A 15,923-nucleotide genomic window follows, 5' to 3' on the forward strand; every position below is an offset into this window, starting at 1 on the left:
TTCAAAACCTGCTTGTAATACAGACTGTTAGCAGTGCATAGATTGCAGCTAAGCTTTGACTTCATCTATTATTTATAGAGATTTCTGTATTGCTTTTAAATACATCTTTTTAAAATGCTTTATTCTTGGAGCTCTGACTTTAATGTTGAAGTACAATTGCATAGAGCTCCACCAAAGTTAATACTGTTGCAATGGCAAAAAAGCAGAAAAGTGTGCTCTTTACTGTAAGTTTTATGTCTTTGACATAAGTTTCCAGTGAAAAATAGCAATTTTAAGTTTTATCATTTGTCTTAAGGATTCCACAAATCCAATGGAAACCAGATTTTTATTGGCAGATAATCTCTACTGCAAAGCTTCAGTTCCTCCTACAGATAAAGTTTGTTTGTGGTTGGGGGTAAGTAAAATGGAACTTTCTCTGAAACTGTTTAAATAACTTACCAAAGGCTTACAGAAGACGGTGTTTGTTGCTGTCTCACCTGTACTTCTAGTGGCTATGGGCATCATTCTGTTCATGTGTGCACAGTGGAGCTGCCCCTGTCAGAAGGGCAAATCTCACAAAGACATTTCAGCACGGTGGTCAAGGTTTCATGTTGGATTTATTTGGTGCTGAACAGCAAATACTTCAGAGAATTGTAATTTTGCTGGTTGGCTCTTTCCAGAAAGCACATTGGTGAATGTTTTCCTTACCTCCTCTATTGCTTGGTGGTTCAAATTAACCATCCAGCATTGCTTGGGGTGGGAATGTGTCCAGCAAAATAACTTCAGTTTGGCAACCAGCTTCCCATCTTCTGCGATATTGGTATTTAGCATCTTGCTTTCCCTTTTCAAGCATGTTTTTAGGGAAAGATGGGGTTTCTGTTACTCACAGGTACCTGCCAGCGTTTAGCGTGCTAGAGACTGGTGGGATCAGAGCTCAAAATACAGATTTCTAGGTACTTAAGTGATACCAGGTTGGGATATTTTGTATTCAAAGGCTTCCTATATGTGGAGATAACCTGCTAATGCTATTTTGATACTTCTAAATCTGGGATGTTCCTAAACCCCTGTGTTGGCTGCCAAACCAAACCACTTGGTTACAACAGACACATTGTTGACCTGTGCACCATCTGGGCTGATTGGGCAGTTACTCCCAGCCTCTCATACTTATTTCTTTGTCATAAAGAGGGATTTGTCTGACACCTCTTGCTTTTAGGAGACTGTCTTCAGGATTCACATTGACTTCCAGGGAGCATCCCAGGTTTATTTTGTAACAGAGTATCAGAGAAAGTTCATCCTGTTGATGGTTTGTATGGAAAAGCTGTAATGAAATGCCACAAGCAGGATTATATTTAGGTGTTCTTGGCCTTCTGCCTTTATCTCCTTGTTGCTTACAGTCTGCATGTTGGGCTCTGTGCATTACTATTTTTTGGGAAACTCTTCTGGTTATTTCAGGAGAAGAATGGCTGATTCCCTCTTGCAGCTCCATGCAGCATCTCTGGGATCACGTCTGGTTAGTAGCACATGGCTGCTCAATGCACAGTTCTCAGATGGGACAAAGCTTCATTGGGGCATCTTCATACTGCTCTTTTATCTCTTCATGTGGCAGCTTCTCATTGACACAAAGATTCATAGGTCAGAAACCTCTGTGGTGAAGGAAAGGACTCTTACACGAATTGTATCTTGAAATACCTGTAATACTTCTTGTTAATGACCTGAGGCTGTTTGTTTGTCAGTGTTCCACACAGATCCCAAGGTTAATCTTGAATGCAACAAAAACTGTTTCTAGAGTCACGTGGCTCTTGAAAGGTGCTTCTAAGAAATGTGAAGTCTCTTTTCAAATATGGTGGAGATGCTGATACCTGAAAGGCTGAATGCAGCCCACAGGGAGAGAAGTCCCTTGTTGCTTAGCTATAGGACAAGAACCTTTTTTAAGTCACTAGAGGGATTTATTACAGTTAAGGCAGTGGCAGAGGCCTTGAGTGGATTCTGGCACTGTTTGTCCCGAATCTTGTTGCCTTGACCTGTCAGGACAGCTTTCTGTTAATGTGCTAAGTTATAAACAACAGCTTGAAATAAGCCTGCTATGGCTTTTTCCTTACAATGCAAGGGTAACAGCTTTTACCAATCTTTCTTGTTTTAGGCCAATGTGATGCTTGAATATGATATTGATGAAGCTCAGGCTCTGTTAGAAAAGAATTTGTCAACAGCCACAAGAAACCTTGACCTTCTAGAGGAAGACCTGGATTTTCTTAGAGACCAGTTCACCACTACAGAAGTCAGTATCCTTTTCTTTGTTGGCGGGGGAAGAGGTGCATGGGCAAGCTAACACTGGAAAGTACCAGTTTCCTGATGTTTTTATCTGAGACTGGCCGTCCTTAGGATTCTGTAGCACTCCAGGAGCTTCACCTTTTCCTAGCAGCGGAAGGGGACATTTTGTTTTCAGTGCTGAGGCTATAGGTGTAGCAAGGCTTGCGTTTGTGGTTGCAGAACTAGACTGGGAGTGACTGGAAGCGTGGATCTGTGCAGTGGACTGATGGCCAGGTGGCCATTTCAAAGCTAAGTGACCCTTCCTCTCTAGAGCATGTTGCTCTTTGATCTGTTGCTCATGATACCCAATTCAGCTGTGTCCATGTTCTCCAAGCCATGCAAGCCCTGCTGCAGCAAGCTTGGTGCTGCTTAGGCATTGCTTAACTTGGGGTTTATGTCTTTGTACACTGGTGAGGGCAGCCATCAGCTGAAGCGTTAGATGTAGTGAACAAAGGCACAACTGCTTATTTTTTCAAGTTGATACTTAAGCTGTCTTAGTGCTGCAGGAAGTTACGGGTACCTGAAATAGGCAAAGAGCTGATACAGACAGGGCAACTGACATCAGGAAGGAGTGGCTGTGAGTAAAACTGAACGTGTGTTTCTCTGGAGTATCTTTTTGGAGGTTTTTAAGTGAATGACATGAATGCTGCAGTTAGTTGTTAGTATATTCCTGTGTGTTAAGGCTTTGTACCAAGCCAGCTCTTTCATTAAATGGTTTCTGTATTGACAGTTACAAGTCAGTGAAGCGTGGCCAAGTCTCTAACCTGCTTTCCCCCTTTTCTGTCTTTCCTTTCTGAATGCACGAGCTCTTTCCTTAATTCCACACTCTCAGATATGGCTAGAGTTTATAATTGGGATGTAAAGAGAAGAAACAAGCAAGACCCTTCCAAAAACAAAGCGTAGTTTTGCCAATTTTAAATGTGGTTTCAATTTCCAAGTATTTTTTATTTAAACACCCCCAAAGTTCATTCTCAAGGGACTGAGTTACTTTAAGCATTTCAGTAAAGGGTAAAATGTATAAAAACTAATGGTGACCACCATTTTATTTATTTGTAAACTCAAAATTTGGTTTCATGCATGCTTCAGGAAATGAATTATTTGAAAAGGCACCACGGAGTCCAGCAAAGGACAGAGGATTTTGATCAGACCAGTCTGTCAGAACTAAATTTCTACCTGAGAGCTTGTCTGAGAAGCTGAGGGGCATGCATGAAACGAGTCTGGCACTGGAGCAGGGGTTTACTTTTTCATCTCTGTGTACAGATGATGGAGTTAAAGGTGACTTGGGCTGGGAGATGTGCAGCTGCGATGTGCTAGGAAACAGAGAAAACAGAGTGAAGTCTTGGATTTTGTTTCAGTCAGTTAACAGGCAGCGTCACTCGGTGAGCATGCCCGGATATCCACAGTGGATAAATGTGGTTTTATTACCAATGGGTTAGTTAACCGCCTGTTACTGAACTCAGCACTTTGCACACAAGACTTTGTGACCTCTCTGCAGAGAGGAGTGGTGAATGAGCCGCACAGGCTGCGTCAGGGCCGCAGGCGATCTCTCCCCTTCGTTCTCATACCCATGCGCACGCTGCCGACTTCTACAAACGCCTTGAACAAGGACCCAAAGCACTGGTAGCCTGTAAACAACCCCCACTTCTGGTCCCTTAGACAAGATGGGTCACCCCCTCTCACAGCCTCCCAGTGGTGAAACCTGTATCGGGTGAGGGTGTGTTACTGAGGCCCCACTGCTGGTGTCAACAGTTGGAGTCTTTACTGGGGCTTTCCGGCGCCTTGCAAGATTGTTGCCTTTTACCTCTGCAGTTTCTTTCTAAACTGAAATGCTCAGTGGTGATGTCAGTGGCTAAATACTCACATTCTGTGACTGAGAATACAGGTTTCGCTGCAAAATAAATGCAAATGTTAACTGTTCGGTCTTCATGTAAGAAACAATATACCTGTAAATTTTTTGTACTTTTATTTCATGATATTAAAATAGTAAAACTAAGCAGTTGTGGCAAACAGCTGGTTTTGTGCATCTTTCCTTGCGAGATGTCACGGATCTCGTGTGATTTTGTTTCCCTCCCTTCATGCTGTGTGTGTATGCGTGTGTGTGTGTGGAAATGCAGTTGAAGCAGCAGAGATGAAAAGTGGAGCCGCTGAACAGCGGCTCAAATGAAACGGGGCGTGTGAGTCAGCACATCTGAATTAGCGACCCCACAGCTCTGTGGCTGTGAAAGTGCAAGAGCTGCAGGGACGGGCAGAACCCAGGGACATCCTTACCCCCAGCCGCAGGGAGCTCCTGGGCTTGGTTCATCCGTACCTGTCGTGCAGGGAGATGCTGTTTGTTCCTGCGGCTCCGGCTGTGCCAGAGAAACATCTGGATCAAATGCATTCTGTGACTAACAGGTACGTGGGGCTGCCAGGCTTGGCTGGGCATGGGGCTGCTCAGCCCACGGGCTGCTGTGTCGCCCTGTGCAAGAGCATCAGCACTGACGGGAAGGGCAGCTGCAAACACGTCCTGCTTTCTCCTGCAATTTTCTCTTCAATTTGGATTAATGAGCTCCCAGCAGGCCAAAGCATGCTCCCGCTGGCTGGTCCTCGGGCAGCCAGCGCCTGCCTGTGCTGGGCACAATGAGATGATGAGTTAAGTGTTTCTGCAGGAAGCAAATACTGTGTGCAGCTGACAGTGCCCTAATGGTGACAGTGCTGGAGCTGGGGCTGCTCAGTTGGTTCAAAAAGTATCAGGCTTGGGATTGGCGTAGGAGGTGGCTCTGGCCATAGTGGTTTGGGTGTTTGTTTGATATGAAGTAAGTAAAAACCCAAACCTCGTAGACAAGAAGTCATTCTTCCCTTGTCCAGCATCGCTCTGCCCTTTCCTGTCAAGTCTTTGTTACTCCGAGGGAGAGCAGGTCAGTGTGCGGCAGCTGTGGTGGCACTGCTGCTGCCCAGGGGCTGAGGTTGGGTTTGGCTACTACTGAAGGGTGCAAGGGGTTGGTCTGAGGTTGGTTTTATGGCTGCTGTTGCCAGGAGTACTTGTTCATTGTTGAGCCAGTCCATGTTAGCTTTTCCCTCACACTGTGCTATAGAAGTGCAGGACGCAGACCGCTTACAGGTAAAGGACAGAGGAGAGGGAGGAAAAAAAACCCCACCAACGTTTCTTTACAAGTTTTGAACTTCACATTATCACGGAGTAGTCATTTTGCTAAATACAAGCATGTTTTCAATCACATACAGACAGCTAAATACAGCAGTATTTTCACATTTCGTTACAGTGCATAACAAAGCGGAAAGTGTATCGTACGCTTTTATTCCAGAGGGTCTGAGCAGTTGCAGACTAACATGCAGATTGGTTTTAATGTGTGGTGCAGACCACAGAAAGTAGCTTTCTCTTAGGTTTATTTTTTTCTCTTTTTGTCCTAGAGTAAAAGAGCTCCTGACCTTTGTCCTGTGAAAGGTGGCACCTGCTGATTTCTCTAAGCCCCTCTTGCACTAGAAGTCAAAGCATTAAAACCAGTTGTTAGAAAAGAATTCGTAGCATACCCTATAAGTTCTTCATCTTAGAAAAAACATTCCAAATTTTGTACAGATGAATCTACATTTCCTATGTTTGAATAAGCTGTCTAGAAAATGCAAGGAATTAGAAAAAAAGATGTAGATAATGATTTCTCTATCATTTAATATAACCATTTATTACCTCTAAGTAGTTAAGACCGCGTACATTTTCTTCTGCACTGTTCCTCTTTAGAATCATGATCCTTGTGTTTTAAATTGAAGACTTACTCTGGAGGCCTGCATGCACTGACTGATGTGGGCTTTCTGGAATTTCTCTCTGGGAGCAGTAAAGGGGAATGTCCAAAACCTATTAAATAAAACAGTGGTTGTCTCATGAAAAGCGATCTTTCTCATACTGGCCAGGTTTCTGCACAGCAAATTACAGAGTTTTACTATTGTTAAAGCACCATTTGATCCAGCTTCTCACTGCTGTTAGTGCAGCACCCTCAGTGAGGTGGCCCAGGACAATCGGTGAATGGCTGGACCCTGAACCACCAAACTGGCTTCTTGGTGGACTTCCCATTCTGAGAAAGAAGAACTGCCCCTTTTGAAACTGTCTGCCCTTGCCATTGTGAAAATAGGACTCACAGACCCATCCCAGCAAACCTTGTGCTCTCCGCTGGCATCAGCCCATGGGAGCCCAGGGCAGCCAAGCGCCTGTGGTGCGCTCTGCAGCAATCGGCTCCAGCTTTGCTTACCTAGAAAGACAGTTTGTACAGGGATTTCTTCTTGTTGTGGTTTAATCTTCAGGGCACTCAATTTGACCACAGCTGAATCTGCCTTTAGCACAAGGTTTCTGATGCGTTTGTAGCCTATTCAAGAGTGACCAGGGGTTAGAAGCGAGACGCTTACTGTAAGGTGCTGGTCCAGTGCCACCCCTCCCTTCCTCCGACTTCCTACCAGTGCCCCCCAGTAGGTGCCACACAGGTGCCACACTGCTGCTCCCCTGCAGAGCCCAGGGACTCAAACTGTTCCTAGAACACTGAGAATAAAAGCATTACTCATGTTCAGTGGTTTGGTTGTTGGGTTTTGGGGTTTTGGTACAGCTTTGCTATGGAAACCACAGGGGTTTTAATTCATACAGACCTGCCCATGTGCTGCAAACTGAGACCAGGTTCAAAGGGAGAAATAGGCTGAACACAACAGTGATCAAGGCAGCCCACACCTTTACAGACAAGGTAGCTTAAAAAACTGTAAATAAGTATTTTATTCTTCCCTATTTTTAGAGGCCTAAAATCAAGCACTAGATGCTTCCTGTGGTCTTACCTAATCACTCTCTCCTGCCCATTAGCAGATTGGTGTATAAAGCTTGCAAACTCAAGTGGAAAAAAGCCACGATAGGTTTGTTTGCTTTTAATAGGCTGAACTTCCCTTCTTTGCTGTGGGAGCACGGTTACCCTGCTGCACTTCAAAAGCTTAAGTTAAAACTTAGCGGAAGCAAAGCTTCTAAGTGGTGAATGGCATTCCCAGGAAACATCTCCCTACATGTAGCTTTTGTAACATGGCTGCCACCCCATAACGACCAACCTGAGATGGATCCTCTTTTGTCAAATTAAAACATGGAGGAAAACAAATGTTACTCGAGCTCATCTTGTGGCTTTCCTTTCCACCTGCTCAGACACTCCTGGGGTGTGCTCCTCCTTCCCAGCGCTAGTTTCTTTTCTTCCACAGATGCCAAGAAAGAAAACGACACTTTAACAGCAGAAAATACTGATGGAAGCTGTTGCCTTCTATGCTATTTAACCTCTTTAAAAACAAATCTCACCTTTTAGGATGGCTGACGCACCTGAGTTAAGCTTTTCAAGTTTTTTTGATGTTTGTTTCCCCCATCTCCCCCTTTTCCATTCCTCCTTGTGACCTGGCTGGCAAGACACCCAAAGAGTCAGCACACTGCCGTTTGTTAGCAAGAGAGAGATGGTGTGTCCCACCTGGCTGCAGCACCCCACCCTTAAGCTACAACATGTGAGGAAGTGGTTCTCTCTATGCTCCTGACCACCTAATCCTATTGGAAAGCCCTGAACTCCAGGTACATTCAAGGTACTCACCTAGGCAGTAAATGTGTAAAAATGCACTGAATAATTACAACTGGAGCAGGAGTTGCTACTTAGAGTCCCAGCTCAGCACAGCAAGAAAAGCACTACTGGGGAGGGGAATAATTTAAATGTTAATTACCAGTCAGATAACTACTGTTTTCCTCTTTAAATCCCACAGAATATCCTTTGCTATCAAACTAGGTTCAAGAACATAAGAAAGAAAATTCAGAAGTGTGCACACCATGTCAGTAAGCTTCTCCTGTGGAGCCTGGCTTATGAGGAAACAGTATCTGTGCTGCCTTTTCACCTTCCTGGTAATAAACAGCTGGCACAAAGGAAGATGTCCTCTTTCTTTCTCTCTGTCTGCCCGTTTCTCATACTATTAAAGTATCCATACTGTGGCTTCGATACTCAACATGGAGCTATGGATTTACTTAAAAGAGGACAAGTACAGTACCCTGGCACGTGCCAGCCCATCCAGCTCTCTGTATACTCTCTCCTGACTTGTGCAGCCCCTCATTTCTGCTTCCTGTCCCCTTACAACAGCTACATGCACCCTCACTCACTCTCCTGTAGGTTTGTAGCCCCCAGTTCTGAAAGGTTATTTGGAACAGAACATGTCTTTCTGGGGTCTGTTCTGGTGTCCAAAACACTGTGGGAGGCTGTTCACAACGGGAGTGTTGCTCTCCCTTCTCTCACACCGAGTTCACTTAGTAAAGTACATTTGGTTAGTAGAGTTCATCACCACTTGCCTCACTAGAAGAGCTCAGCACAAGCATCGCCTATCTGATTTCACCACTTCTTCTGAAGAGTGCACTACGTTTGGGACAAACCCGCTCTTTACCCCTTCCCATCCCTCCTGGATTGAAATGTCCCCCCTTTTAACAAGCTCGTATATATCTCGAGTCAGGTCAGTGAAGGCCTTCTCCACGTTAATGGCATCCCGAGCCGAGGTCTCAATGTACTTCATACCATATGCAGCAGCGAGTTTCTCAGCCTCATGCCTGGTGACTTGCCGCTGTGTGTCAAGGTCACACTTGTGACCTACCAAAACAAAGACGATCTGGTATGGCTGGACGTGCACCTTGGTCTCCTCTAGCCACTCGTGGACATTCTGGAAGGACCTGCGGTTTGTAATATCAAAGAGGAGGAGTCCGCCAACTGAGTTCCTGTAGTAAGCTCTGGTGATGGACCTGGAAACAAACGAACCACAACAAAAGTGTAAGTTACAGCTGCTTGGGAAGAAGGGCAGAGAGAGTTCAGGTGGGGTTTTGTTTGTTTGTGTGCGACTTCGGATTACTTCTTTTTCTTATGCCAAATGTAGCCCTTCTGAAGGGCTGGTCCCTGTTTAATAAAGCAGCGTTACCACCACCCTGTGTGCACTGCAGAATACAGGGCAGAGGAGCCACTCAGTGTCTTACCACTTTTAGCTTGTCCTCTGTAGAGCCTGCCATTCAAGTCTTGGCCTAAAGATTTCATCCTTGGGTAACTGCCCTGCTGATTCATCACAGCTGTGTTCCAAATCCTCAATACCATGCTCAGTCTCTATTTTCTATCATATGCCCTTTGTTGTTAGTCCTAAGAGTCCATCCCCTGCCATATAAGTCCTCTGCATACCCTGTTTAACCCATCAGTTTAGAAGCACTGTTACAAATTAAAGGGTCCATCTGAAACCAAACAGACACATAAAACTGACATCTGAAAACTCTGACAGACATGAAAAAGAAGAGGGTTACATATCTGGAAGGCAGCCCATGGGGTTGTAGCTCTCCTCTGTACATCCAGGGCCTTGGCAGGTGGACATCTACTAACCCCTGCACCTTCTCCACTATGCTACTCATCAAAATGATGTTACAGCTAATGCACCAAGAGGAGCCAGTCCGACCCCTGAGTAACAGCAAAATGATAACAAAGCTTCCTCGGAGAATGCACATTACCACTGGTCTTGTTCTGCCAAATACTGACAACATTAAATGGTATCCAGAGACCACAGGCTGAGAAATGGAGTGCAGAGAATCACTGCAGAATGGTTTGGGTTGGAAGGGAGCTTAAAGCTCATCCAGTTCCAACCCCCTGCCATTGGCAGGGACACCTTCCACTAGGGCAGGTTACTCCAAGCCCCTGTGTCCAACCTGGCCTTGAGCACTGCCAGGGATGGGGCAGCCACAGCTTCTCTGGGCACCCTGTGCCAGAGCCTCAGCACCCTCACAGGGAAGAACTTCTTCTGTAACTCCTCTGAGAAAGTGCAGGCTTCAGCGCAGCCAGAAGCAGCAACTGGAATAGTGTGAGGTGTCCCTGCCCATGGCAGGGGGGTTGGAACTAGATGACCTTAAGGTCCTTTCCAACCCTAACTGTTCTATGATTCCTATGAATCAGCCAGCACAGGGCCATGGAGTGAAGCTGAGCTGTGAGGCTGAGCAGAGCTATAGCTCCATCACTACTACACATGGACACACCAAGAAGCTGTAAAGCTGAGGTGCTTCTGCAAAGTCATGGATTCATTCTAAATCCAAAAGCAACGATCAGTTTCAGTCCCTGGATAAACTCACATATGCACCTGAACTTTCCTTGCTGGGGAAATATGAGCACTGCTGCATTTTCTACCTTGGGATGAGTCCTGTCTGGATATGCGAGACTGTTGTTAGGGGTTATTTGGTCCTGTAAGGTGTGTACCTGGCAAAACTGCCCCAAGAACAGGTGACCTGGAGTTTTCAAGGATTGCTTTATCAACAGACATGCAATGATGGGTGAAAATCCACAGCCAAAAACTGAAGAAAGCCAGAAGAGGAGGGGAAAAAGACACTTGGCTGCATTTGGATGATTTCTCCTCTCCCAATTATCTGGCTGAAGGACAACAGTAGATCTGCACATTTGGCACTGAGGGAATTAGTTCTGCCTTTTGCTATCTAGCCAGCTGCAAGCAGATATTTGCGCTTTGAATTCACCCCCACACTGTCACAGGCATTTCTGTTTCTCCCTTGTGCTCCCTGCCACCAGCCCTGGCTCCTCCTGCCAACGCCAACAATGCCTCAGGTACTTCTGAAAGACATGGCAGGATCTCAGCTGAATGCTGCTTTGACATAAAACTAGGTGAAGGTCTCAGCGCCTTTCCTTAAAGCCTTCTCTACAGACTGTTTTCCTATCTACCCGCAGGAAGCAGACGACATCGCCTTCACGCTCCATGTCACCCTCCAGTTCCCTTCCAAGACTGCCACCTTCCCTCCTCCAGCCATGCTCACGCGGAGCAGTACAGGGACTTGCACCTATTTTGGCCAAGTTTTAACACAAAGCTATTGCCTCCATCTGGGAGGTCTCCCCTGCTCTGTACCCACGGTGGGAATTCCTGCACCCAGGTCCATGCCTGGTTGAGTCCTTCCCTCTCAGCCGAGGGAAAGCTGTGGCTAGAAGGCACAGCTCTGCTGTACGGGGGTTACACAGTTCAGGGAGTGAGGGCTGCACGCGCTTTTGCTTTTGGTGACCTTACACAACATCACGTTTCAGGCAAGGAAATCGCAGTATCTGAGCAACCAGAGATGGGCAGAACCTGATGGATCCAGGAAGAATGGGACCCTGCTCCTCTACGTTCCCAAAGCCACCGCCTCAGCATTACCATGCAGCATGTTTTGGGGCCTGATCAGGCAAAACAGAATGAATGGCACATGCCTAACTGTAATTTAAGCCTTGACTGCACGGAAATTGCTTCTAATTTATGGAGAGTGAAAGAGCTCACAATGGGGGTCAGGAAGAGCAGAAATGCAGCACAGCTGCAGGCCAGAGAATGCCAACAAGGTATCTTCAAGATAACTACAGTGGTTTCCTCCTTGCGCAGGAGCTGTTAAACTATGCAAAGCAGAGTGCGAATGCTCAAGTCTGAGAACTCTGAGGTGCTCCTTCTTACAGATTTCCTGCTCAAGAGGTTCCCTGGGCTCTGACAAAGAAGTTTAAGAGTTCTGGAGAACACCTGCACCATCGTGCTTCTTGCCTATACCCACAAGTCTGAGAGGCTTCAGTAACGTCTACATCTTTCTTTTTGCCAAGAAAAATGGCTTTTAAGAGCCCAAGTGCTGCTTGCTGCCTTCATGGGGCACAACTTGTCACAGGGCTAATGGTGATCTGAAAGGGATAAACACAAACCAGACTTTTTGCCTGATTCTTTTCATACTTCTGAGTGCACCATAAAGACACCAGGGTTTGCTCACTTCCCTCTAGCTTTTCACAGTGGGAATTTAAACCTGTGCTTTGGGAAGGGCGTTTCAAAGCTGCATAGTGCGGGGGGTTTTATGTCACTCACTCGTCCTGTCCCTTCCACTCTTCCTGCCTGTGCATGCTGCTGCCCACGGCAGCAGTGCAGCCTGCCCTTGCGCCGAAGGTCGCCTGCTCATCATGCTTACAACCCCAGCGCTGGGGCCGGGTCAACCACCAGCACACAGGGCAAGCAGCCTCCAGGGCCCCAGACTCCCCAGTGTGTAAAAGAAAGGAAACTGGAGCTATCCACCACCTTTTGTTCTTCACACCAAAGACAGGAGCAGGGGACAGCACACAAGCATGTCTTCTACAGGCCTCAGCCAGAGATCCAAAGCTGGAAGCTGATGCAACTGCAAGCTAAAGCACCTCCTCTCTCAGCAGAATAGAGCACCAGCTCCTCGCCCCGAAAGGCTGCAAGGTAGCAGAAAACCTGTCAGCAGATAAGGACCAACTACTGCACAGCCTGGGCCAGGCGCCAGCACCACGGATGTGAAGGAAGCTGGTGAGAAGGGTGGGGAGGCTTCATCTATTGAATGAAACTACAGCATTCCTCAGGCCAGGCATTACTGCACAGAAGCAGAGCTGTGAAGCTGCGCAGAGATGTGCAGCAAGGAAAGTGCTCCCCGATGGAGCAGGGTGAAAGCACAGATGAGGGTTAAAGATGCATGTAAAATATAAGCAAACGGGAGGTGGGGAGCTGAAGGTGCACTCACACCCCTTCCAAAACGCACTGTCAGCGCAGCGTGTGTCCCACGACACCACCAGCCCCCTGTTTAGCTGGGGCCAAGCCTGCTCCAGCCATCACTGCTGCTTTTACCACACAGATCCGCATGGAACTCTTGGCATGGCCTCACTTGCAACCTTTATTTCCTCTCAAGTCTTCTTTACTATCACTTAACCTCTCACAGGTTTGTGCCCACGCAGTGCTCAGCACCGCACTCTCCAGAAAGCACCCATCACCTCTGCACGGCCACGACTAAAGAATGGTTTGTCCCGGCCTTTCTCAGTCCTACACAGCTAAGCTCTGCTGTCGCTGCAGAGGATCAAACCACACATCCCATTGCATTTAGCGAGCCTAAGCGCGTTCAGCTGTGAAACATCCTGGTTACTGCTCCTGCACCAACAGGGAGCAGGCGCTTTCCCTGCCGAGCTGCATCCTCTGATGCACAACTCCTCGCTCACGGCTGCCGCGCAGGGCTGGTAAACATCCCCAAAACATCCCACAAACGTCCCCAGCCCAAACCCAGCCTTTCCTCCGGGCTCCGTCCCCCTCGCCCGCGGCATCGCTCGTCTACACCTGCACCCTACACACCCCTTCCATCCTGCACAGCCAGCACATCCTGCACACCGGGGCCGCGGCCATGCGCGGTGACACAAGTCCAGGGGCGCAAACGCTTCCCCAGCGCGATCTGGGGGGAAAACTACCAAAAGGAAAACAAATCGAAGGGAGAAAGGTAAAAGCTGAGGGGCAGGGACAGGCGCGTTCGAACCAGCTTTGTCCCAGCGCCAAACGCCTCCTCCGGCGATGAGGCCCCGCGGGAGCCGGCCCCAGTCCGCATCCCCCGCCGGGAGCCCGGCCCGCCCGCACGCTGCCCCCGCCGCCGGTCTCACCGGAACCGCTCCTGCCCGGCCGTGTCCCAGATCTGCAGCTTGATCCGCTTGCCCGGCTCGATCTCCACCAGCCTGGAGAAAAAATCCACGCCCACCGTGGGGTCCGAGATCTGGGCGAAGCGGCCCTCGGTGAAGCGGCGGATGAGGCAGGACTTGCCCACGGTGGAGTCGCCGATGACGATCAGGCGGAACTGGTACAGCCAGATGGCCTCCATGCTGCCGCCGCCCGCCTCAGCGCCCGCCCGCTGCCGCCGCACCGCCCATGCCCGGCCCGCGGGCCCGGGGGCAGCCGCCGCTGCGTTCACCCGCAGGGGGCGCGCCGGCCGGCGGGGACGCGCCGCTAGGCCGGGACCGCGGCGCACCGGGGGCTGGCGGCACACCGGGCCCGGACCGGGACCGGGACCGGGACCGCTCCGCCTGAGCTGGGACGGGCGGCCCCGCTCTCCCCGCCGCAGCCGCACTGCTCAGGCGGGTCCCATGGCGGCCGGCGCAGGCCCCTGCCCGGCCCCCCGCTGGCCCCGGCACCGCCGGCGCATCCCGCCGAGCCGCACTGAGGTGCCGCGCAGACCGCGGCGGGCTCCGGCCGCCGCCTCAGCCCTGCAGAACCGCGGCGCCCGCTGTCCCCGCAGCGCCACGGCGGGCGGTCCGTGCGGCGGCAGCGCTGCCGCCCCCCGCCGGGCTGCGGCCGGTCCCGGCTGCCGGGCCGGAGGCGGGCCGGGTGCGGGGCGCGCCGCGGTGCAATGGCGGCCGCGCTCTACCGCACTGCCGGGAGGAGCCGCCAGCCCGAAACGCGGCCGCTGCGGGAGCCGCGCGGGGGCGGGGCGGGGCGGGACCGCGCGGGGCAGCCCCGGGCCGAGCGGAGCCGTGCCAGGCGCGCCGCGAGGGTAAGGAGCGGCCCTGGGGAGCGGCTCCGGGGGTGCCTCAGCCCCGGGTCTCGGTTCTGAGCTCCTCGGCTCTGCGTCGGGAGCGTCGTTCCGCTGAAGGCTAACGCAGAGCCCAAGTGCGCCTGGCACTTTAGGGAGCTTCAGCACGGCCCCCCGGGCACCGGTCGGCTGTGTCATTGAAGCCTTGTCTGGAAGGGGACAGTGGTAGTGGTAAGGTACCTTACTAGCAGAGTCATGAAACCCAGCAGAGCCGCATGCATGTATAAACCGGGTATGTGCATATGTATGTATCTACATGAGGTGTATTGTCTCAAAAATTAATAGTTACAGGCATTAACTACACAGCACCTTAAATCCTAACAAACCCATTTCCCCCCGCTCTGCTCGGGCGGGTTCCTGGCTCCACAGGGTGAAGCACAGATTTCAGGACCCCCAGCAGCAGCATACCTTGCACAGTGTATACACGGATGCCTTGGACTGTAAGTCCCAGTTCTGATCAGTCTGTCCCAAACAGGTAGTGTGGCTCTGTGGGATACAGCTGAGCTCAAGCGCCTGCTGCTTCAGCGCTTGGCAGCGCAGTTTTGGGCTCTGGAAGGGAAGATGAGCATGTGTATTATTAAAAACAGCAACTAAAATGTCTATATTAAGTCAAACATTAAAAAAAGAGAAGGATTACTGACACTTCTTTTTGTAAATTTATGAAAGCATTGGTGTGCTTTTAATTATAGTTTCATTAATAGCTCATCCTGCATGACCACTATTGAAATAAACAAAATCACAGTGGCTATTATATTCATTAGATCCTCAAAAAAAGACATTATTATAGGTATGAGATAGTTAGCCAGCTTGTAAATTGGACTAGAACATTAAAGAGACCAAGTCATGAGGAATAAACGGCAAGCAATTGCTTCAATACCCTTTGAAATACATATATTAAGAAATAACAACCCCAAAAGACGCTCTTCTAATGTACCTCAGGAAAGAATGAAGCAGTTTGCACAACAACAGAAAAGGTGCAACAGAGAAATATTAAACCTATAAATCCCAGTTAGCAGTACATTAACCAGTAAATCATTGCCAGCGGCACTTTGTGGGCATCTGTTGCACTTTACCATATGATTTCTTGGTGTTCGATGCCCATCAGTCAAGCCCACAACAAACTGTGGTTTCTCTTAACTGTTTTTCTCTCCTCCCCAGCACACGCACACATATTCCCATTCTTCCACCACCAGATGCCACTGATGGTATTTGCAGATCAGCCGTCAGTGGCATCTCCGGGAGGTGTCTGAAGGCAGAGGTGCCAGTGGACATTCCATGGCAGTGG

At 49.1% G+C, this 15,923-nt stretch overlaps 2 protein-coding genes across 11 annotated transcripts in view; one reads left to right on the forward strand and one right to left on the reverse strand.

The window, feature by feature from the left end:
* VBP1 (VHL binding protein 1) overlaps positions 1–4,279 on the forward strand; it is a 40,212-nt gene extending 35,933 nt beyond the window's left edge. For all 3 annotated transcript variants that reach the window (XM_065689697.1, XM_065689695.1, XM_065689696.1), the window contains 3 exons: positions 296–394; positions 2,120–2,258; positions 3,119–4,279. In XM_065689697.1, coding sequence (XP_065545769.1) covers positions 296–394; positions 2,120–2,258; positions 3,119–3,189 — 309 coding nt within the window. In that variant the 3' untranslated portion in view covers positions 3,190–4,279. The remainder of the gene's footprint in view (positions 1–295; positions 395–2,119; positions 2,259–3,118) is intronic.
* A 1,762-nt stretch (positions 4,280–6,041) lies between these two features.
* Positions 6,042–14,113, reverse strand: RAB39B (RAB39B, member RAS oncogene family). 8 transcript variants are annotated; one of them, XM_065689700.1, is made up of 5 exons: positions 13,716–14,113; positions 8,908–9,052; positions 7,592–7,688; positions 7,354–7,518; positions 6,042–6,638 (listed from the first exon to the last, which is right to left on the reverse strand). In XM_065689700.1, the coding sequence occupies exons 1-4, from the start codon at positions 13,928–13,930 to the stop codon at positions 7,403–7,405; spliced, it is 573 nt and encodes a 190-aa protein (XP_065545772.1). In that variant the 5' UTR covers positions 13,931–14,113; the 3' UTR covers positions 6,042–6,638; positions 7,354–7,402. The 8 variants fall into 8 exon arrangements, 7 of the variants coding, with proteins under 7 accessions (XP_065545772.1, XP_065545771.1, XP_065545774.1 ...); XR_010614900.1 differs by having other exon boundaries at positions 6,049–6,133; positions 6,525–7,518; positions 13,716–14,112; XM_065689701.1 differs by having other exon boundaries at positions 6,062–6,133.
* Positions 14,114–15,923: the final 1,810 nt, after the last annotated feature.

Source organism: Lathamus discolor, chromosome 9, assembly GCF_037157495.1.
Source record: "Lathamus discolor isolate bLatDis1 chromosome 9, bLatDis1.hap1, whole genome shotgun sequence".
Taxonomy (NCBI): Eukaryota; Metazoa; Chordata; class Aves; order Psittaciformes; family Psittacidae; genus Lathamus; species Lathamus discolor.